This window comes from Puma concolor, chromosome E4, assembly GCF_028749965.1.
Source record: "Puma concolor isolate L17-30 chromosome E4, mPumCon1.1.hap2, whole genome shotgun sequence".
Lineage (NCBI taxonomy): Eukaryota > Metazoa > Chordata > Mammalia > Carnivora > Felidae > Puma > Puma concolor.
In genome coordinates, this window is record NC_141683.1 from 47,544,522 (window position 1) to 47,569,555 (window position 25,034).

Genomic DNA, 25,034 nt, shown 5'->3' on the forward strand with positions numbered 1-25,034 from the left:
TTAATAATAAAAAAATTCTGCTTCAGGCATGAAGTCTAATTTCTTTTGTATTTTAATTGTCTATTAGATTCATGAGTATATAGTAAGTTCTTAGAATAATATGTATTGAAATAAGTGTATGAAGCTGTATGTGGAGGGTGCCTGGGTGGTCCAGTCAGTTAAGCTTCTGACTTCTGACTTTGGCTCAGGTCACAGTCTAGCACTTCATGGGTTCAAGCCCCACATCGGGCTCTGTACTGACAGCTCAGAGCCTGGAGTCTGTTTCAGATTCTGTCTCCCTCTCTCTCTGCCCTTCCCCCACTTGTGCTCTGTCTCACTCTCTCAAAAATAAACATTAAAAAAAACTGTATGTGGAGTAAAATCCTAATTATGTAAATAGGTCTACAGATAAGCCCAGGTATACACACACATGCACAAATATGGAAAGAAATACCAAAATATTGATTATTTGCAGGTAGTACAATAGTGTTATTTATTTTCTTCTTATACGATTGTCTCTTTTCCAGTTTTTTTACATAGCATATGTTACTGTTTTGATAAGAAACAGTTTCAATATAAAATTTGAAAACAAGAATGTAATATGAAGTTATTTATGTTAGATGTAGAAGCAGGATTTTTAGAACTGATCCCTCAAAACTTTTAGTCAAACTGAATCCCAGTGTTATGCAATTGATAAGAGAAACCAGATTTCTTCTAATTGTTTCAGTATATAAATCAGTTTAATAGTCATGAACAGTTTTATAGTCATTCTGTTGTAGTATAGGAATCCAAATCTAATTAGCTTACCTAGTCTTTGAAATGATAGGTACACTATAACTTAAGAGTTTTTTTTCTCATCCTTTATTAAAGGTAGTCATTTTTAATTGGTATAACATTTTGTGTTTATAGCAGATTTTAAATATACTCTCATGTTTTAGTTTTCCTTTTTCCTCTTAGTAGTTGAAGTATTCGCCTTTTAATGTGATGCCTCTTGAACCATACTTTCCTTTCACATTTCTGGTCAGAGTTAAGCAGTATCATCAATCTTGTTTCTCATGCCAGAAATCTGAGTCATTCTAGACTTTCCTTCTTTTTCATGTCTCACATTAAATTGTCATCTAAGGAGGGCATCTGGGTGGCTCATTTGGTTAAGCGTCCGACTTTGACTCAGGTCATGATCTCACAGTTCGTGAGTTCAAGCCCCGTGTCAGGCTCTTTGCTGACAGCTCAGAACCTGGAGCTTGCTTCAGATTCTGTGTCTCCCTCTCTCTCTGCCCCTCCCCAACTCACACTCTGTCTCTCTCTCAAAAATAATAAATGAACATTAAAAAAAATTAAAAAAAATTGTCACCTAGGTAATGTTGGACCTAAAGTATCTTTGCATCTATTTCGTCTTCTTCCTTCCTGCTATCTATTGGTTTTCATTATCTTTTGCCTGGTCTATTTTAACTGCCACATTGCTGATCTCTCTACTTCCAGTCTTTCCCTGACCCTCCCAATTCATCCTGTATATTCTTCCAGTATGATCCATCTTATATATAAACTGAATTGTGATACTGTGTTTCTAATTTCCTTCATGACTTCCACGGATCTTCAGGGTAAGGTCTGGCATCTAGCATGGCATGGAAGGACTTTTGTTTTCTTCCAAGTCCTCCCCCACTTTTATTTCTTACCACTTTGTATGCACACCAGCCACCACACACTTTTGAACCTCTCAGATATGCTGTGTTGTATCCTTCCTCCATGTCTTCGAACTTGCTATTCCTTCTGTCCCAAATGCTCCCCTTCTGCTTGTTCCATTTGCTTCCTGCTCATCCTTCAAAACCCATCTCAAGTATGGATGGCTACCTTTCCCAGATAAACCCAGAGTTAATCTGTGCATCATACCTGATACACACTTTTATTATTGTACCTCTTAGCGTCCTGTCATTGTTTATTTACATGTTTGTTTTCTCCACTAGACTATGAATTCTCCCCACCCAAGAGTATATCCATTCTTTACCCCTTGGTGTCTCTCTATAGCATGGGATCCTGCTTCTTTTTTCTTCCTGGCTTTTAAAAGATAAGGTTCCCATTTTGATATTTAACTCATTTCCTCTCCTCCAGAGTATATGTATTCACTTTTCCTTTTTATACATGCTGAAGATTTCAGGATAATACTCATTCACCCACCCTACCTACTCCTCAGTTAATTCTGTAAAATGGGAGAAATGCACAGTTGTTGTTCAATAAGGATTGTGATAGTATTATTTATGGGAAAATTGAATGGGAAAAGAGAGAAGAACCTTCTGTCTCTTATCTCATATTTACCCCACACCCAGTCATAGACCCACTATTGAGTGGCCTTCAAGAAGCAGAAAAAACTCTGACATTGATGGTGCCATTTGATTGGTGTGATAAGTTGGCAGGGACATTGTAATAAATGGGTTCTTTGAAGAATGGGAGTGGAGGCAAGATTACAGTGAAGGTAACAGAACTTAAGTCTTAGGGACTTTGTTTTGTGTGAACCCCTTCCAAGGCTCTGGGAAATGAGTTGAAATGTGTTCACAGAATTAAAAAGTGTGAGGAACAGATATGCAAAAGTAAGACATTTAAACTGTGATTGGTCAAGACTGCTATCTTCTTCAACTCCAGCTTCCCCCCTCAACCCATGTGCCCTTGTGTCCAGTGAAATTGGGGTGGCCTTGACTATTTTTTAGTAGTATAAAACCACTAAAGTTCTAGCAATACTATAGGCACCAAATGTGTCAATATATGAAGTTGAAAGTGTTAAAGAATCCCAGATAAGAATTTAAAAGTGCTTTTTGATAAACAATATTAGAGAAAAGAATAAATTATCTTTCTATTCTCTTTATAGAAAATATTATGCATTTTTTATTATGGGAATAAGACAAAGAATATCAGTCAAAATGCAGTGAAAAAGTATCATAGACTCTTGTTCGTTAACAATAACAAAATTGTTGTTAATTTCTAGATTTGTCAGGCTTTAATAATTTGAAATGTATGTATCTGATTTTTTATCACAGGTAACTATTTTTGTTCCAACTTTTATAGTTGTGATTTTATATTTTTTTTCATTAAGTAGGGCCCCCAAACTGAACAAGCTTTGGCCCCAGAGGATTTGAGTCTGTCTCTAAGCAGGAAGTTTGGGGAAACATCGATGTTCTGTTATCGTCTGCTGAAGCAGCTTTTCATTGCTTTTCAGAGACCCAGAACTTTCTCCCCTGCTCAAAACATGAATTTATTAGTGGTAAAACAGAATATATTACCCTAGTTTATTTGTTTATTAAATTTTATTAATTTATTTTGAGAGAGAAAGAGCATGAGAGGGGGAGGGGCAGAGAGAGCAGAAGCCAGAGATCCCAAGCAGGCTCTGTGCTGTCAGCCCGGCACCTGACGTGGGGCTCAAACTCATGAACCATGAGATCACGACATGAGCCAAAACCAAGAGTTGGACACTTAACTGAGCCACCCAGACATCCCAACCCTAGTTTATGGTAGCAAATGCCAAATGCAGGGGTTCTCTAGTTGCTTAAAATCTGGCCTTGTTAAACTATCATAGGCGGGAACATACTCTTTCACCCTTGTGTATCTAGTATAGAACTGCTATTTGGTAAAATGACTGCACTTAAATGTTTATTGACTTAATATAAAATCCATTTTCAGGCCATAAATCAGTTTTATTCTTCCATCAGCTGTTAAAATACTGTGATAATTAGTTTTAACATAAATAGAGATACTATTTAGCCCAAAGACCCTAATAGGCTATGGATTGGATGGCTCTTCCCATTATTTCCTCCCCCCGCCCCCCAGGGTTGAAATATGTTCTCCTGCCTCTGTTTCACTTTTACTTTGTTATCTATTCTTTTTCGGACTAGATTACCTGTTGGTACATGTTGGTGTGCTGATGGGTCTTTCTCTGACTTAATCCATTACTTTCATTAACTTCCCAAATTTGAGTCTTGCTTTACTTTCCCCTTTTACCCTTGGGACCTCCTAAGATTTGCACAGTTGTTTCCAACTACCATCTCTGGAGGGATGATTTAGTTGTAGGAGCTAATAAAGTTTTACTGTAATTTGAAAGGAAGATGTTTGGCAAGAGCTGAATATTCACCTATTGCTAACATTATTATTATTGCTAATGTTACCAGTAAAATCCAGGCTGTTATATAAATTGAAGGGCCCTTACTAAAGATTAGAGGGAATCTGGAAAGAGTTAGTGTTACTGAGGTTTTTGTGTATGGTGCCAGGTTTTAAAAGCTGTGTAATGTTGAAGTTTTACCACCTCTATAAAGCTTTTCCCAATAATTTTAGTCCACGTTGATGGCTCCTCTTCCTGACTCCCTAAAGCACATCGTTATTAGCATTTATGCCTTGTGGAACCTTTGAATGACTGGACCTTTAAAATCCTCCAGTTTCTCTCCTCATTGAATGTACTTAAAGCTGTACTGAATGACATTTGAATGTATACTTCCTAAAGCTTCGTTTTTGAGTTTGTTATTAATTCTTAGGAGGCTGTTTGGAAATATGGAAAATATGATGAAATCTTGAGTACTTTACTTTAAAATCAACACTTGTTAGAGCAGATATATACAAACGGCTCCTTTTAGTGGTGTATGGCCTGGGGTCAATGAAGCTTGCCTATAACTTGACTGAATGTTAAAATGTCTAAATAATGTGTAAATCAGGAATGGTGCAAATCAACATATCAGCGTGGAGACAGTTAAGTCATTAAGGGACATGTTTGCAGTGCCCACCCAAGTTCTTACAGTGGTTCATATCATGAGATTTATAATTTGAGGGATCCTCAACCAGCTGTATTAGGATCTATTTGTTCCAATATGGTTATGATTAAGGAAGAAAAGAATGGTAGTGTATAGGCTATAAGATTTTCCCATCTCAATGAGAAGAGCACTTGTATTAAGTTAATCAGCCAACTGCTGTTAAGTATTTAATGCATTTAAATCACCTCTCCTGTGTTTTTCCCAAACTCAACAAACACCTGACAGTGCAGTGTATTTACGTTTTAAGTGTATGTGGAGGGATGTCGTTTTATTTTATTTTTTTTTTTTTATTTATATATGAAATTTATTGTCAAATTGGTTTCCATACAACACCCAGTGCTCATCCCAAAAGGTGCCCTCCTCAGTACCCATCACCCACCCTCTCCTCCCTCCCACCCCCCATCAACCCTTAGTTTGTTCTCAGTTCTCAACAGTCTCTTATGCTTTGGCTCTCTCCCACTCTAACCTCTTTTTTTTTTTTTTTTTTTTGTTCCCCTCCCCCATGGGTTTCTCTTAAGTTTCTCAGGATCCACATAAGAGTGAAACCATATGGTATCTGTCTTTCTCTGTATGGCTTATTTCACTTAGCATCACACTCTCCAGTTCCATCCACGTTGCTACAAAAGGCCATATTTCATTTTTTCTCATTGCCACGTAGTACTCCATTGTGTATATAAACCACAATTTCTTTATCCATTCATCAGTTGATGGACATTTAGGCTCTTTCCATAATTTGGCTATTGTTGAGAGTGCTGCTATGAACATTGGGGTACAAGTGCCCCTATGCATCAGTACTCCTGTGTCCCTTGGATAAATTCCTAGCAGTGCTATTGCTGGGTCATAGGGTAGGTCTATTTTTAATTTTCTGAGGAACCTCCACACTGCTTTCCAGAGTGGCTGCACCAATTTGCATTCCCACCAACAGTGCAAGAGGGTTCCCGTTTCTCCACATCCTCTCCAGCATCTATAGTCTCCTGATTTGTTCATTTTGGCCACTCTGACTGGCGTGAGGTGATACCTGAGTGTGGTTTTGATTTGTATTTCCCTGATAAGGAGCGACGCTGAACATCTTTTCATGTGCCTGTTGGCCATCCGGATGTCTTCTTTAGAGAAGTGTCTCTTCATGTTTTCTGCCCATTTCTTCACTGGGTTATTTGCTTTTCGGGTGTGGAGTTTGGTGAGCTCTTTATAGATTTTGGATACTAGCCCTTTGTCCGATATGTCATTTGCAAATATCTTTTCCCATTCCGTTGGTTGCCTTTTAGTTTTGTTGGTTGTTTCCTTTGCTGTGCAGAAGCTTTTTATCTTCATAAGGTCCCAGGAATTCACTTTTGCTTTTAATTCCCTTGCCTTTGGGGATGTGTCGAGTAAGAGATTGCTACGGCTGAGGTCAGAGAGGTCTTTTCCTGCTTTCTCCTCTAAGGTTTTGATGGTTTCCTGTCTCACATTCAGGTCCTTTATCCATTTTGAGTTTATTTTTGTGAATGGTGTGAGAAAGTGGTCTAGTTTCAACCTTCTGCATGTTGCTGTCCAGTTCTCCCAGCACCGGGATGTCGTTTTAAACTAAGGCATAATTTGAAAGTTGCGTAGAGTCAAAATTATGCTTAAAACCCATTGAATCATTTCTAAATTATTAGGACATAGGTCCTTAGAAGCTCAAAATCTGATTTATTTTCCTCTCTCTCCTTCTCCCACCTTTCCTCTCCTTCTTTCCCTCCCTCCCTTCTTTCTTCTCCCACTTCTTCCTGCCCCCTCTCTTTTCTTCCTTGGGTCAGTTGGAATCTAAGATTTCTTTCAAAGGTAGGAATGTTAGGAGTGATGGGAACTAAAGAACATCACCCTATATTATAATCTTACCATGATTAACAGCATGAGATTTAGGGTTCTTTGCCTTTTTTTGGAATCTTATATCTTATCCTTACTGACAATGTGTTACATACAATAAAATGTAAATATTTACAGGATATGGAAAAAATTTAATGAAGTAAAATTTGTGAAGTTCTTAGGACAAGGCTTAGCATGTAAGTGCTTCTTAAATGGCATCCATCATGAGATAGATAGATAGATAGATAGATAGATAGATAGATAGATAAAATGGTAGCCATCAAAACAATTATACAGTTATAATTTGAAGCCCAGAATAAGTCTGCTTCTAGAAGCCAATAGAGAAATCACGTGGTCATTAAGTGTCCTCATAAATATATGATTGATGTACATTTGGCAAATGTATGTCTGCCCCAAAGAAATAAGTTCCCTACCCTAATTTTATTCAATATCAGCTGAAATTAGGTTCCTGAACCAGATCTTAGACCCTAGTAAATTCTTCTTGGGAATGAATTCTGTATTTTGAGGGTCTTTTGGAAGAAATCTTGCTAATTTTCATTAGGTGTTTGTTGTAAGGAACCAATAGGATTTTTACATGTCAAGTAGAAACCAGACAATCTTGTGTTTTAGCTTCTTCCAGTAAAATGGGATTGGGGGTAGATCAGGGCACATAAGTACATACTATTCTTAGTTGTTATGAATTAAGGTGTTCTCTAGAACTTGGAGGCATCTCAGCTCATAGTCTCTTCTTCTGTTAGTTATTTAATGACTATTAAAAAAAAACACTTGAAAAGATCCTGTAGCCCATTTATGAAATGCAGAATTTCTTTGCAGTGTGAATTATTTCATGCTCTAATTTATCTTTTTTAAGTAAGATGTTCACATACTTCAAAATATTTGTTTGTTTAGTAATGCAAAAGACTGTTCTACAGAAGAGACCGTACCTCTCTGGAGTTTTTTTTAAGTTTATTTATTTATTTTGAGAGAGCACCAGTTGGAGAGGGGCAGAGAGAGAGAAGGAGAGAGAGAATCCCAAGGTGGCACCGCACTGCCAGTGCAGAGCCCAATGCGGAACTCAAACTCACAAACCATGAGGTCATGGCCTGAACTGAAGTCAGACACTTAACCAACTGGGCCACCCAGGTGCCTCTGTAAAGTTGTTTTAAAAAACCCTTCTCGGGGCGCCTGGGTGGCGCAGTCGGTTAAGCGTCCGACTTCAGCCAGGTCACGATCTCGCGGTCCGTGAGTTCAAGCCCCGCGTCAGGCTCTGGGCTGATGGCTCAGAGCCTGGAGCCTGTTTCCAATTCTGTGTCTCCCTCTCTGTCTGCCCCTCCCCCGTTCATGCTCTGTCTCTCTCTGTCCCAAAAAAATAAATAAACGTTAAAAAAAAAAAATAAAAAAAAAAAAACCCTTCTCTAAGCTGCCAGAACTGATACATGAATTCAGCAAAGTTTCAGGATACAAAATCATTGTACAGAAATCGGTTGCATTTCTATACACCAATAATGAAGGAACAGAAAGAGAAATGAAGACACTGATCTCATTTACAATTGCACCAAGAACCATAAAATACCTAGGAATAAATTTAACCAAAGATATAAAAGATCTGTGTGCTGAAAACTGTAGAAAACTTATGAAGGAAATTGAAGAAGACAAAGTAATGGAAATACATTCCATGCTCATGGATTGGAAAAATAAATATTGTCAAAATGTCAGTACTATCCAAAGCAATCTATATATTCAATGCAATCCCAATCAAAATTGCACCAGCATTCTTCTCAAAGCTAGAACAAAACAATTCTAAAATTTGTATGGAACCATAAAAGACCCCGAATAGCCAAAGTAATCTTGAAAAAGAAAACCAAAGCAGGAGGCATCACAATCCCAGACGTTAGCCTCTACTACAAAGCTGTAATCATCAAGATAGTATGGTATTGGCACAAAAACAGACATATAGACCACTGGAATAGAATAGAGAACCCAAAATTGGACCCACAAATGTATGACCAACTAATCTGACAAAGCAGGAAAGAATATCCAATGAAAAAAGACAGTCTCTTTAGCAAATGGTGCTGGGAGAACTGGACAGCACCATGCAAAAGAATGAAACTAGACCACTTTCTTACACCATACACACACACACACAAAACTCAAAATGGATAAAGGACCTAAATGTGAGACAGGAAACCATCAAAACTCCAGAGGAGAAAATGGAAAAACCTCTTTGACCTCAGCTGCAGCAATTTCTTGCTCCACATGCCTCCAAAGGCAAGGGAAATAAAAGCAAAAATGAACTCATCAAGATAAAAAGCTTCTGCACTGCAGAGGAAACAGTCCACAACTAAAAGGCAACTGACAGAATGGGAAAAGATATTTGCAAATGACATATCGGATAAAGGGTTAGTATCCAAAATCTATAAAGAAATTACCAAACTCAACACATGAAAAACAAATAATCCAGTGAAGAAATGGGCCGAAGATATGAATAGACGCTTTTCCAAAGAAGACATCCAGATGGTGAACAGACACATGAAAAGATGCTCAACATCAGTCATCATCAGGGAAATACAAATCAAAACCACATTGTGGGGTGCCTGGGTGGTTCGGTCAGTTAAGTGTCCAACTTCAGCTCAGGTCATGATCTCACAGTTCATGGGTTCAAGCCCCATGTCAGGCTCTGTGCTGACAGCTCAGAGCCTAGAGCCTACTTCAGATTCTGTCTCCTTCTCTCTCTGCCCCTCCCTTGTTTGCGCTCTCTCTCTCAAAAATAAATATTAAAAAATATTTTTTTATGCCACATTGAGATACCACCTTACACTGGTCAGAGTAAAATTAACAATTCAGGAAGCAACAGATGTTGGTGAGGATGTAGAGAAAGAAAGGGGAACCCTCTTGAACTGTTGGTGGGAATGCAAACTGGTGCAGCCACTCTGGAAAACAGTATGGAGGTTCCTAAAAAAATTAAAAATAGAACTACTCTTTGACTTAGCAATAGCACTATTAGGAATTTATCTAGAGGATAAATTTGGGAGTGATGATGTGTTTCATTTTTTTCCCTCCACTAAATACCTGTCTATTTTAGAATGGCAAAAATGGAAAAAATCTCAGTGAAGTCAATTCTGTCATTAAAACTCTTCCTAGTGCTGATTCATAGGGGCACATGTACCCCAATGTTTATAGCAGCGCTTTCAACAATAGCCAAATAATGGAAAGAGTCTAAATGCACATCAACTGATGAATGGATAAAGAAGATATGGTTTGTATATACAATGGAATACTACTTGGCAATGAGAAAGAATAAAATCCTGCCATTTGCAGCAACATAGATGGAACTGGAGGATATTATGCTAAATGAAATAAGTCAGCCAGAGAAAGACAGATATCATATGTTTTCACTCATATGTGGGACTTGAGAAACTTTATAGAAGACCATGAGGGAAGGGAAGGGGAAAAAAATAGTTACCAACAGAGAGGGAGGGAGGTAAACCATAAGAGACTCTTAAATACAGAGAACAAACTGAGGGTTAATGGGGGCGGCAGGGGAGAGGGGCAAATGGGTGATGGGTATTGAGGAGGACACTTGTTGGGATGAGCACTGGGTGTTGTATGTAAGCGATGAATCATGGGAATGTACCCCAAACAAGAGCACATGGATACACTGTATGTTAGCTGACTTGACAATAAATTATATTAAAACAAAACAAAACAACTTTCTCTTATCTCGCTTTGAAAATCTGGCTGAACTATGAATCCTCCTTTCGTGTATGTTTCCACATACTTATATAACTCTGCATATCTATTCAGCTGAAAGGCTAACTTTAGGGGTGCCTAGGTGGCGCCCAGGTCATGATCTTGCAGTTTGTGAGTTCAAGCCCCAGGGTGGGCTCTGTGCTGACAGCTGGGAGCCTGGGGCCTGCTTCAGATTCTGTGTCTCCTTCTATCTTTGCCCCTCCCCCACTCACACTCCATCTCTCTCTCTCTCTCTCTCAAAAATAAAAATAAACATTAAAAAAAACTAAAAAACTAACTTTAATAGTACTTAAGTATTTCTATAACTAGGGGTGTTTTTGCTACCCATAAAGAGCTTGCAGTAAGTTTGGACTTTTTCCTGCTTTGGTATAGCCAGGAGTGAGACCACGACTAGTTTATGTATAGGCATACATGCAATTATGCATGTATGTACAGATACATGTATCATGTCTATACATGAAGGCACGTACTTATGTTCTTGTGTGTTTTTACAATTTCATTTCCTTTAATAACTAGGAAGTGTTTTAATGAGAGAATTTACTTCACTGAGATTTTTTCCATTCTAAAATAGACAGGTATTTAGTAGAGGGGAAAAAATGAAGCACATCAACACTCCTAAAAACCTAAGCAAACATAAAAGGATTCAAGTGGGAAACATAAATGAAAAAAATCAAGCTTTTATTTTTTTCTCAGCCTTATTGGGGTATAATTGAGAAATAAAACTGTAAGATATTTAAAGTATATGTTGTGATATGATATACATAAACATTGTGAAAAGATTCCTCCCATCTGGTTAATTATCACATCCATCACCTCACATATTTATTGTTTTAAAAATTATTGGGGCACCTGGGTGGCGCAGTCGGTTGAGCGTCCGACTTCAGCCAGGTCACGATCTCGCGGTCCGGGAGTTCGAGCCCCGCGTCGGGCTCTGGGCTGATGGCTCAGAGCCTGGAGCCTGTTTCCGATTCTGTGTCTCCCTCTCTCTCTGCCCCGGGCTGATGGCTCAGAGCCTGGAGCCTGTTTCCGATTCTGTGTCTCCCTCTCTCTCTGCCCCTCCCCCGTTCATGCTCTGTCTCTCTCTGTCCCCAAAATAAATAAATGTTGAAAAACTATTATTTGGTGAGAACATTTAAGTCCTACTCTTTTAATAAATTTCATTAATTTAATACAGTGTGATCAGCATGGTATCACTCATATGTGGAATCTAAAGAATATGTCAAACCCAGAACTAGAGAGTAGAAGAGTGGGGGAAATAGGGAGAGGTTGGTAAATGGATACAAACTTTTAGCTGTAAGATGAGTAAGGTCTGTGGATCTTATGTATGAAAGTCAATCTTTCATATTTTTATTATTTTAAAGTGTATTTTCTGCCAAACCAAATTTCCTCAGTCATTTGTAACACATCGAAGTTGTGACACATAAGAATTTTATGAATATACATTAATGAAATATACTTGGACACTTTAAAGTAGCCAGCAGGAATGATTTTACCCTTCAAAAATGTTGAACGTGTGCTTTTATTTTTTCGGCTGTTGCACATTAGAGAATTCCCATCATGTTAAAGGTGTGGTACACATATTTTACACACATTATAGGAGTTCACAGAATTGAAGGTTGAGAGTACTTTTGTCATCAGTCCTCCGTAGTCTCCCCATTGAACCCAAATTTCCTAGTGCTGTCCCCATTTCTAACCCTTCCCCCAGCCCATGTTCTCTGAATGACTTGGGTAAAATGTTCGTTCCACCAGAAAGCCTTTAAAAAAATAACCTATAACACAGATTATTTCTTATTTTGCATACCCTTAACACAAGCATTGCACAGACTTGTACAATGAATCACAAACCACACTTGTTTTTGAACACTCACTGTTGGAAAAGCTCAGCGTACAGTTTTCCAAATCAGGCAGGTATTAGATACACAAAACGTAATATAAATGGATACTATTAGCAGAAGACCTTCTCAAGAGATCTCAAAGTGTGACATTTCTGTGGTGGATTTGCTAAAATTTGCTAACTGTGAAGTTGGGTTTGTCAGCACTCTGTGAGTGGGCCCATCCTCAGGAAGAGACTGTCATTAACCAAATTCATAGCAGTGTTGTATAAAATCAGAATGCCAACTCACTCATCTGTGGTGAGAAATCTAACTGCCATAAGTCTAGAACACTTGTATTGACATGGTTAGTGCATTCGCTCCCTGCAGGCACATATACAGGGTGGGCAGATTGTCATCTGAAGGTTTCCTGGAATGAGAACAAGGGAAAACTTGTTCCAAGGCTCCATTTCAAGCCATTATGTGTGGGCATCTAAGCTTCTTGTCACAGGATGATATATTTCTTCCTTTGTGTAAGTTCTTAGAGGGGAGGAGCTGCAAGGGAAACTTCATGACTTTAAATTCCATGATATCTCCTGTCTGGATCTCTCAACTGAACTGGTCCAGTCCCATATATCTGAACATCTCCTTTGTACTTCTACTTGGATGTCTAATAAAGAGATATCTTAAATTCAGAATGCCCAAGCTGAGAGCCTCCCTCTCATTCTCATGCCTCCACCCCTTTAAATCAACCCTTCCCACAGTTTTCTCAATCTCAGTTAATGGCAACAGAGGTCAGAGGTTTCATCTTCAGACCGACCCCCACCCCCCCCCACCCCCCCCCCCACCCCCCCGCCCACATCCAGTCTTTGGGAAACTTTGTCAAGCCTGACTTCAGCAAACTTCCAGAACTGGTCACTTCTCTTTGCCCCACTGCCACAGGCCTTTTCTGGGTCACCCTGGGTCATCTCCCACCCAGATTATTGCAACAGCTTCATATCTGATCTCCTTGCTTCTGCCCTGGCACCCCCCCCCTAGAGCCTAATTTCAACACAGAAGCTGCAGCGATCTTTTTACCACATGTCCTAACATGGAACTCCTGAGCTATCAAGGCTTAACTCCCATCTGTCCAAACACAGGAATACATAGGATCACAGTATTATCTACTTACTCTTGAAATGAAAGTGAGCAGTGTAGTTTGCATGACTACATATCTGATGTACGTGGGAGCTCTCTGAATTAGTGTCTGTGTAGAATACAACATTTCTTAAAGGGAAAGTAATGAAAATGTGCTAATTTGAAGCTTACATGTTTTATTAATATTCCAGAATAATAAGAGCAATTGTTTAGATTTCAGAACAACAAAGATGTTTTTTTTTTTTCAAGGAGGAATCTCTGACATTGTTTAGCATTACTATCACATGGAGATATTAAAGAACAGACCAACTTTTAGTAAGTTTTATTATTATTATTTTTTATTTTCCCATAGACAGTGTACCTTTTTATTGCCTGCATCCAGGGTGGATGGCCGACATTGCCAGCACTTTAGTATTCTCTTGGCTTGGGCTTTATCCTGGATATGACTGGGAATCATTAAAATTTTTTGAGTAGAAAAGTGCATCACAGTTTAGGACTATACACTGAACATTTGTATTCTTCTTTTTAATGTTTATTTTTATTGTTGAGACACAAAGAGGAGTGGGTTGGGGAGGGGCAGAGAGAGAGGGAGACACAGAATCTAAAGCAGGCTCTGAGCTGTCAGCACAGAGCCCGACATGGGGCTGGAACCCACAAACCATGAGATCATGACCTGAGCTGAAGTCAGAGAGGCTTAACTGACTGAGCCCCCCAGATGCGCCTGAGCATTTGTATTCTTATCTTGCTTATTTATTACTTGAAAGTAAGAGCTAGTTAATTTGTTTTTAATGTCTACCCCATTTCTCCATCTAGATTGTCATATTATAAGGCAGGAAATATGTTTGTATTTCTTTGGTATTCTTTATAATATCCTATGTTATCCTTTATATTCAGTAGATGCCCAGTTACTACTTGGTGACTTCCAAGAATATTCTGTATTATGGGCTGTATGGTGGAATGCAGAGTAGAAATGAATTTGAGCCTGGGGGGGAAAGGCTCTCCTGGTTATCCAGAGGGTCAGAGTGAAGGCTGCCTCTGCTATTATGTAAGGTTTACCACAAAAAGATGGTCTTGGACATGTAGCAAGTCTTTCTCAACATCAAATACAATCTAGATTTAAAGGCTTTAATATTTTTATACAATTTAATTCTTGATAATTTTTTGCCCAATAGTGATAAAAATATGTAGCTAATCAGATCATTGTTTTGCATGCCACTTCTCATTAAAAACCCCTGCACTGGTTTTTGTTTTTCGCTAGCTTTATTTCTGATTTATTCTTGAAAACTGCCATTTTTCTTTATGATACTTCAGAAAATGTGCAAGGTTACTGGGATCAAAAGGCCAGCCCTGCTTCTTTCTAGTTGTTTGACTTACAAACTTTGCAATCTAGGCCTCAGTTTTGTTTTTGTTTTTGTTTCTTCATCCATAAGATGGAGATAATCGTACTGTATCAAAGAATTGTTGCTGAGTGTTTTAAAGCTTCTAAAGGTACCTAGCATGTAACAGCACTATAAAAGTACGTACCATTATTAGTATTAATATTACACAAATCTTTTTCAGAACAGGTTCTGATTATTAGATGGGTGCATTTAAACCTAACTCTGCCTTTTCCATTGCTCTTGCTTTATTGAGTTCATTTTCTGACATTCTTCCATTACTGAACTTGAAAATCTGCACCCAGGGCTACTGTGAGGCATACATTTTGGCATAAAAAAAAAAAATTTACTGACTTAATTTTAGAGATTTCTCCATTGCATTTTGAAACCCTAAGCTAACTAACCAAATAAAGAAATAAAAACTAAACAGAACCTGGTGCTCACATTTGAGACCACAAATGCAAGTTTTGGGGCACCTGAGTGGCTCAGTCAGTTAGGCGTCCGACTTCGGCTCAGGTCATGATCTTTCAGTCCGTGAGTTTGAGCCCCGCATCATGCTCTGTGTTGACAGCTCAGAGCCTGGAGACCACTTCAGATTCTGTGTCTCCCTCTCTGTCTGTCCCTCCCCTGCTCTTGCGCTCTCTCTCTCTCTCTCTCTCAAAAATAAATAAAGACTAAAAAAAATTTAAAGACCACATATGCAAGTTTGTACACTCTTCAGCTCCATATTGAAAATTCGGTGCTGAGAGAGGGCTTGTCACAAATGAATACAGAGCCCAAATGCTACCTTTTCACATACTCTTAACTCTAAGGCTAAGGATCTGGCATACAGTTTCTCCTTTACTCTCTACCTCCCTCTTTCCCCTTTTTCCTTTTTCTTGCAAATATTTATTGGGAATTTACTAGATCCTATGCATTATATTAGCTTCAAGAGACATAGTAGTGAATATGTCTCTGTGCTCTCTGTCATGGGACCCAGAGTTTAGTAGGGAAGACAAATGATAAACAACAACAAAAATACAACTATATGCACAATTTAATTAAAATTGTGTATAATACCATATTTCTGTTCTTCCAATGAATGGACAAAAGATGTTCTGGGGATGTTCTTTGGATGTAATTAATTGCATTAAAAATGTCCTTCAAATTGCATCAAAAAGAATAAAATACCTAGGAATAAATTTAACTGTGGAGGTGAAAGACCTGTACACTAAAAACTACAAGACTTTGATGAAATTACAAAGAAATGGAAAGCTACTCCCTGCTTGTAGATTGGAATAATTAATATTGTTAAAATGTCCATACTTCCCAAAGCAATCTGCAGATTCAAAACATGCCTGTCAGAGTTCCAATGGTATTTTTTCACAGAAATAGAATAAACAGTCCTAAGATTTGTATAGAACTACAAAAGACCCCAAATAGCCAAAGTAAACTTGAGAAAAGAAGAACAAAGCTGAAGACATCACACTTCCTGGTTTCAAGCTATTATTACAAAGCTATAATAATCAAAGCATATGGTATTGGCACAAAACAGACACTTAGATCAATGGAACAGAATAGAGAGCCCAGAAATAAACCCATATATGTGTATAGTCCATTAATTTACAGCAAAGGAGCCAAGAATATACAATACAGAAAAGACAAACTTTTCAATAATGATGTTAAGAAAACTGAACAGTCAGATGTAAAAGAATGAAACTAGACCACTATCTGAACACCATACACAAAAACTAACTCAAAATGCAGTAAAAACTTAGATATGCAACCTGAAACCATAAGACTCCTAGAAGAAAACATTGGCAGTAAGCTCCTTGACACTGACCTTGGTGATGATTTTTTGGATTTGCCACCAAAAACCAAGGCAACAAAAGCAAAAAATAAACTGCTGGGACTACATCAAACTAAAAAGCTTCTGCACAGCAAAGGAAACCATAAGCAAAATGAAAGGCAGTCTATGGAATGGGAGTGGATAGTTGCAAAGCATGTATCTGATAAGGGGCTAATATCCAAAATATATAAATAATTCATGCAATTCAATTGCACAAAACCAAACAACTTATCAAAAATGGGCACAGGATCTAAATAGACGTTTTCCAGAGAAGACATACAGATTATCATCAGGTACATAAAAAGATGCTCAACATCACTAATCATCAGGAAAATGCAAATCAAAACTATGAGATACTACCTCACACCTGTTACAATGGCTGTTTCCAAAATGACAAATAATAATTGTTGGCGAAGATGTGGAGAAAAAGGAATCCTTGTGCACTATTGGCGGGGGGGGGTGGGGGGGGGGAATGTAAATTGTTGCAGCCACAATGGAAAAACAGTATGGAGGTTCCTCAAAAAAGGAAAAATAGAACTATTATCCATTGATTTCATTTCTGAGTTTTTATCCAAAGAAAATGAAAACAATAACTTGAAAAGATATATGCACTCCCATGTTCATTGCAGTATTATATGCAGTAGCCGAGACATGGAAGCAACCTGAGTTTTTACTGACAGATGAATGAATAAAGAAGATGTGGTATATATGCACACAGGAATATTATTCAGCCATAAAAAGAAGGAAATCTTGCCATTTGTGACAACATGGATGGACCTTGGGGGCTCAATTTTATTATGCTAAGTGGAATAAGTCAGACAGAAAAAGACAAATAGTGCATGATCTCACTTGTATGAGGAACCTAAAACAAAAACAAAACCCAAACCAAAACTGAGTTCATAGATAACGGAGAACAGACTGGTGGTTGTCAGATGTGGAGAGTGGTAGAGGAATTAGAGAAATGGGTGAAGGGGATCAAAACGTACAGTCTTTTAGTTATAGAATAAGTCAGTCTTGGGGATGTAATGTACCACATGGTAGCTATAGTTAATAATACTGTAGTGTATGTTTGAGAGTTGCTAAGAGTAAATCTTAAAAGTTCTCATCATAAGAGAAAAAAATTGTAACTATGTATGATGATGGATATTAACCAGACTTATTGTGATTATTTTGCCATGTATACAAATAATGAATAAAACTCATATAATCTTATATGTCAATTATATCTCAGTGCAGGAGAAAAAAAAAGATGTCCTTCCAAGCAGCTAAACAAAGCTCTTCTTCATGTTTTGTTCTTGAAGGGTATAAAAAAAATGATTTTGCTTCCATTTCTGCTTAGCACTATTATATTTCATAATATATAACAATGTATCCTGGTTTTGTGCTTTGAAATAATACTTGCATCTCATTCCCATGTAAAATAGACATATGACCTTAATTTTATTTTGTTATGTTTTTAAATTTACATCCAAGTTAGGTAGCATATAGTGCAACAATGATTTCAGGAGTAGATTCCTTAATGTCCCTTACCCATTTAGCCCATCCCCCTCCCACAACCCCTCCAGCAACCCTCTGCTTCTCTATATTTAAGAGTCTCTTATGTTTTGTCCCCCTGCATGTTTTTATATTATTTTTGCTTCTCTTCCCTTATGTTCATCTGTTTTGTGTCTTAAATTCCTCATATGAGTGAAGTCATATGATATTTGTCTCTCTTTGACTAATTTCGCTTAGCATAATACCCTCTAGTTCCATCCATGTAGTTGCAAATGGCATGGATTCTTTCTGAGCGCCAAGTAATACTCCATTGTATATATATATATATATATATATACCACATCTTCTTTATCCACTCATCCGTCGATGGACATTTGGGCTCTTTCCATACTTTGGCTGTTGTTGATAGTGCTGCTATAAACATTGGGGTGCATGTGTCCCTTCGAAACAGCATCCCTGTACCCTTGGATAAATACCTAGTAGCGCAATTCCTGGGTTGTAGGGTAGTGCTATTTTTTACTTTTTTGAGGAACCTCCACACTGTTTTCCAGAGTGGTTGCACCAGCTTGCATTCCCACCAGCAATGCAAAAGAGATCCACTTTTTCCACATCCTTCCCAACATCTGTTGTTGCCTGAGTTGTTAATATAAGCCATTCTGACAGGTATGAGGTGGTATCTCATTGTGGTTTTGATGTGTATTTCCCTGATGATGAGTGATGTTGAGCATTTTTTCATGTGTCGGTGGGCCATCTGGATGTCTTCTTTGGAGAAGTGTCTATTCATGTCTTTTTCCCATTTCTTCACTGGATTATTTGTTTTTGGGTGTTGAGTTTGATAAGTTATTTATAGGTTTTGGATTCTAACCCTTTATCTGATATGTATATGACCTTCTAAATATTGATCATTACATATGATATAAAATATATAAACTAAGAAAGTATCTTCAAGAACACAGGAGTCTTATATAAAACAATTATTAAGCTAGAATAAGTCTAGTTAGGTATTTAAGAGGTACAAGAACTCTTTGAAATATCAGTTTCCTACCTGTAAAATAAAGGAGCTGTATTAGATGCTCTCAAAACCCCTTGGAGATATAAACTGATACGAATTATTAGAGAAACATTTTTAATTAAAATTTTAATGTATAATTAATGGTTACCTAGTGGTTTGAAACAGTTTTTACATTAGTAAAAATGTACCAATCCAAAGATTCTCAGATTATTGTAATTCTGTTCCATTTGTCATTACACAGAAGATTATTTCCAATCTCATGAGAACATTTCTCATGGTTAGACAATTAAAGATTTCTTTCTTATATGTAGTAACATAGGAGGCCAGAAATCTCACTAATGGTAATTCTGTAGCCTGCAGTGATCTTCATTAATGCATACACTGGTAAAATCTATATTTTGATTTGATTTTTTTATAAGTGGATAAAAAAGTGACTTTTAAGAAGTCTGAACTGTATCTTTCACAAGTAATATTATGATACATAGTAATCCTTTGTGAAAGCTTCATAAATGTTGGTGATTTGCAAAAAGTATTGAGTAAACTCAAAAGCTCTCATATTCCATACCATTTGAACACACTTGCCTTATGAAAATGCAACTAAAGTAGAAACTCTTCCATTTTTATAAGAATGCCTAGGACTTAGTGATTTCTCTGCATACGTAATAGACAATGAATAGATTCCCAGTGATATATCATAACCTCTGCATTGGGTTTGAAGGAAAGATATATTTGAGGAGCCATCCAGAGATATATATTCATTTCAAGAGGGATGTATAAAAAATTTCTCTTCCATTTCTGTTGCATTTCATTGTTAAACTTGAGGTGGGATGCACTTCTTGTTTACTAATTCTTTTTCTTCTTTTCGACTAATCACTTACAGCCACATGATGTGTCTTACCACTAAAACAAATGTTCTCATTTATCTAGTTCTCTTGTCCTTTGCCTTCTTGCATCTCCTCACTGGACATTATCCTCAAAGTTATTTGTTATCAGTCACATTTCTCATTTGCTTTCTCAGACAGTAAGCCAGTATTTCCATTTCCTTCAGTTAGACAGCCATATTCTATGTTTAAGAAATAAAAATGTCAACACTCAGATTATTAAAATTGTGTTTTACTTAGTCCAGTAGTAGTTACAACCAGTCTGATTTCTATAGCCATATGGACAGATTTATTGAGCAGATGATACATACATTTCTATTCAAGCATGATCACTGAGAGAACCCATTTTTCAAATATGGCATCTGCTTCTTTAGACAATTGTTTTGATATATACTTCATTTTGTATATAAAATCCAGGTGCCTTCTAAGGTTAAAACTTGAGGAAATATGTAATTTCCTTTTAGGGGTAATTAACTATAATGGATTTGGTCTTTCTGTTCAATTTGTCTATGACACCACTATAAGGTTTGTGGGTTTTTTTTTTTTTTTTTTTTTTGTAAAATAACGTTTGTACTGTATTAGTCCTCTGCTTAAAACCTTTCACGTAGTTTTCCAGTGAGATATTTAGGATAAAATCCAAATGTCACAGCCTGACTGGGTGATCATACATAGTTTGCCCCTGATGCTTCCGCCCTCATCTTCTATGTCCCCTTCTTCTGAACACTTCACCGTAGCAACATGGTTTCATTCATGTTCCCAACATATCTGGAGTACTTCTGTCTTCGTGTATTTTCTCAGGTCCTCTCTTCTTCCTGGAGTGACGTCGCCCCCTCTTTTCTCATTTACAGAAATACTGTCTGACTTTCATGAATGAATTTTTTCACTTTGCTCATGAAGCCACTGGTGAAATATTCATTGAGGGGAAAGAAGGGAATTGAGATATAGCGGCAAGGAAACCTTTGTCTATTATGTGGCAACTATTATGATGGGCACTTTACATACATTACTTCAGCAGGGCTCTCTGTTTCATAAATCGCCATAACATTTTTTATTTCAGAAGAAGTCATTATTATCCTCATTATGACCAACTTCATGGACATTAGTGCATATCCCACCTCTATCGTGTGTACAGCATGCCATGTGGTTTCCGGTGTACAAAGATGAAAGAGATGTGGGCTGTTCTTGACCCTGGAGAAAAGACAGGAAGATTCATTAAAACTAAATAATGTATAAAGCGTGCAAAAAATTTAGTAAACACTAGTTCAGAGAGGAAGAGTGGTTGCTGAATATTGACTAAAATACTTAGTACCTGGAAGAGTAGCTTGAACCGTAAACATGTGTTTTATAGATGAACATAATTGCCTAACCATTGCTACTTATGTGATGTGTTAGCTACTTTCCTCATCCTTGTGGACAAAAATCAAGGGGTGGTTTTTATAGAGAATGAAGTTATTACACAGTACTTGTTGTCGGATTGATTTGTGACTGCCACTATTGTAATTAAAAAGAAGGTTTTATTTTGGGATGAGCACTGGGTGTTGTATGGAAACCAATTTGACAATAAATTTCATAATAAAATAAAATAAAATAAAATAAAAAGAAAGTTTTATTTCAAACATTTAGGCTGTAGCTTCATATTCAGCTCTGTTTAGTATTTTACGCGTAATTACAAGGGAAATTATTCATGATAGGATATAATCTTGAAAGATATATAAACCAGAGGAAGATCAGAGGTAGATTAAAGATTATCATGATTTAGAATCAATTGTAGTAAGTTCAAATAAGCAGTTCCTACCCAGAAATGCACTATTTGTTTAATGAGAACTTGTATTTGCTGTTGCAGAACACTTCTGAGAACTGGAAGTCTTTCTTGTTTACAGTGAAGCATTAACACCTTTTTATAACCTAATTTCTTAATATTTCCCCCAAGACAGTGTTTGCAAAATACACTACTTTCATTCATTCTAACCTGAAATATTTTTCTATTTTTCAAAAAATACAGTGGTTAGTTTCTTCCATTATTTTTGGTACTTTCTTGTTTTATCATAAAAAATGAATATTTTGCTGGCATTGTAATTATTTTGTAACATTTGATATACTGCAATATATATTACAATATTCTGTATATAATTACCATATACTATATTCCAACAATTCATAGACCCAACATATTGAAATTGGATTCATTTGCTAGTTATCTTTTAAAAATTGTATCTTAAAAGAAATCCAGAAAGAGAGAATGGAGGGAAATGGGATCTCACAATATTGGCAATACCATGTGTTTTATAGGTTCTTTTTTATTTCTCTTGAAAAATATAAAGCTGTCCGTAATATCTCTGCCTATTTCACTTTAGCTTTCAGACATCATAATCTCATTTTTAATATATTATTCCAAATAGAAAACTTGAAATCTGAGCATGGATTACACTAGTTACTTTATTCTGAAGCTACTACAATAACTGGATGTAGGAAAAGGTTTCTCTTCACCGTGATGGAACTAAACCCCATACTAGTACAGGAAGTGCCAATTCATGTGATTAACCAAAGAAAAATACTGTATCTGAAGTCATGGATGTATAATACTGTAAATGTTTCTGACATCACTCACGCTTCTTCTTTTCTTTTATAGGTGTTAAAATGGGTAGAGGAAGCAGTGCAGTCCTCTAAAGTTCACCTGTTATCAACAGATCATTTGGAACAAGCTGTAAACACTTGGAAAATTCCTTTTGATCCCAGCCTAAAAGAGGTTACTGTGTCTCTGAGTGGCCCTTCTCCAGGGATTGAAATTCGCAATCCTTTAGGTGAGATATATCATACATCATATAATAAAATACGAAAACCATGAAAGGTAAAAGTTTTTTGCACACTTATTTATGTCAAGTTAATGCTAACTTTACGAATAAATTCAGTGAATTCAAAAGTGACTAGGAAGGACTTTTTAAAAATAAAACTTTTTAGTCGTAAGTATTGTTGAATTAACATGAGATTCAAAAAACTGAAACTCCTAATAATTTATATAGATCAGATTTGGTAACTTAATTGTAGCTAAACTACTCAAAAGAAAAAAAATATTTAAATTGAGCCTGAAATTATATTTTCCTAATTTATGTATGAGGAAATATTTCATGTAACATATTCTATAAAATTTAGTATTTTGTGTTATTTTTAATGAATCACATGAAAAACCTCCTTTTAAAACTAACTGCCTATTTTTTTTTTACCATATTGTCTTCTTGATAGGGTTGACTTTTTTTTTTTCTTAATTTTTTTTTTTTCAATGTTTATTTATTTTTGGGACAGAGAGAGACAGAGCATGAACGGGGGAGGGGCAGAGAGAGAGGGAGATACAGAATCGGAAACAGGCTCCAGGCTCTGAGCCATCAGCCCAGAGCCCGACGCGGGGCTCGAACTCACGGACCGCGAGATCGTGACCTGGCTGAAGTCGGACACTTAACCGACTGCGCCACCCAGGCGCCCCGATAGGGTTGACTTTTACAGAAGAGAGTTAAAAACCACATTCTTTAATAGAATAATGTTTTGATTTACTTTGCTTCCTCAGTTGTATGTCATAACCCTAGGAATTGACCTGCTTCCTTGGCTAGTTGAATATTCTAATAAGACTTACATTGAAAAGGAATCTAGTAAAGATAGAAACCTCATTTTCCCTATTATTTGCATTTAGAATTTATTTATTTATTTGTTTGATTATTTATTTATTTACCTACCTATTGATGTTTGTAACATATTATCATTTCCATTGTGGCTTTAGTGTGCTGCTTTTTTTAAACCTATTTGTGAGTATTTGTAAATGGAAAGAGAGTAACTAGCTTACTTATTCAATTTAAGTCTTAAGAAATAACTAATGCCTAAAAGAAAACAGCATAGGAAATTGTCCCCAAAGACCACATTCGTGCTACCAATCAAAGCGGAGATTTACCAAACAAATAAGACCTATTTTTTAAGACTCCTATGGGTTTAGCTGAATACATGAATTTGTCTGTTGAGGTAGCATTCCATTCTAACCTTCCATGCTCCCCAGGAAAGATTTGTGGTTTTCACTACCTGGATAATTAAAACTATGTTATTCACTGTATTATGTTTCTACTACTTTAAAAAGCCATTGACATTGATATTTTAAAAGTTGTTTACAATAATTGTAAAACTTCTGATGCAAACATAGATTCTTATAATTGATTTGTTTATATAACTGCAGAAGGAGTCTATAGAGAGCCACGAGTGAATAACTAAACTATGGCTTAATTCCTAATTTGCTTTTCTTCTTCTCTATGTCCCAACTATTAGATACTTTAGGTAAATCTCAGGTCATAGGAGATAGTACCATGCTACTTTATTTCACTGCCTCCTTTAAATGTGACAATAAAAGCTTTCTCCTGTGCTTCATGGAATACAGGTTAATGTTTTGGGCTTCGTGCACAAATATGCCCAAGGCTCTCATGTTAGTAATACCTTGAGTGATCTCCAAAAAGACATTTATTCTGGTTTACTGTTCTTGCCATCTGTTAAATCTAAATGTCTCTAGTGACTGCACGTAACTTCTCAGTAGCCATAATAATTGTTACCTAGGCTGGCTTTGGAAATATGATTGCAGTCTGCCAGTTGTTATTTTTGTTTTAAGACCAAATCCTCATAGCAAATGGGAATCTGATACTTCAGTTTCAATGTCCAGAAACCATAAAATTAAACATATTTTAGAAATAAATAATGTTTTGAGCTATAGGCACACATGTCCATCAGGTAATTTGTACTGGAAATGTATACAGCTAGTACACATAGCTGAAAGAAAGCTTATGCTTGTTACCTTTATGTCTGTCTTTCAGGGAAGCTGATAAAAAAAGGATTTGGCCTGAATGAGCTATTAAATATCCATAACTCTGCCAAGGTGGTGAATGTTAAAGAGCCAGAGGCTGGAATGTGGACAGTGAAGGTATGGTTATTTTACAAAGTCTGTTTATTTTGTTTTGATGTTGGCATGTTTTATAAAGTATATACAATATTTATATCTTCTCTCGCAATCACGGAGAATGCTTTTACTAAAAAGCAGTATACATAATGCATTTGTAAAGGTGTCTTGATCACGTGAATTTGGTAGTGTTAAGTTTTGATGACCATGAACGGCATTGATATCACCACAGAATAC

The 25,034-nt window shown here is 36.8% G+C and overlaps 1 protein-coding gene across 2 annotated transcripts in view; it reads left to right on the forward strand.

The window, feature by feature from the left end:
- HMCN1 (hemicentin 1) overlaps window positions 1-25,034 on the forward strand; it is a 482,690-nt gene that overhangs the window by 148,157 nt on the left and 309,499 nt on the right. For both annotated transcript variants that reach the window (XM_086694136.1, XM_086694137.1), the window contains exons 5-6: window positions 22,506-22,677; window positions 24,715-24,821. In XM_086694136.1, the coding sequence (XP_086550262.1) occupies window positions 22,506-22,677; window positions 24,715-24,821 (279 nt within the window). The remainder of the gene's footprint in view (window positions 1-22,505; window positions 22,678-24,714; window positions 24,822-25,034) is intronic.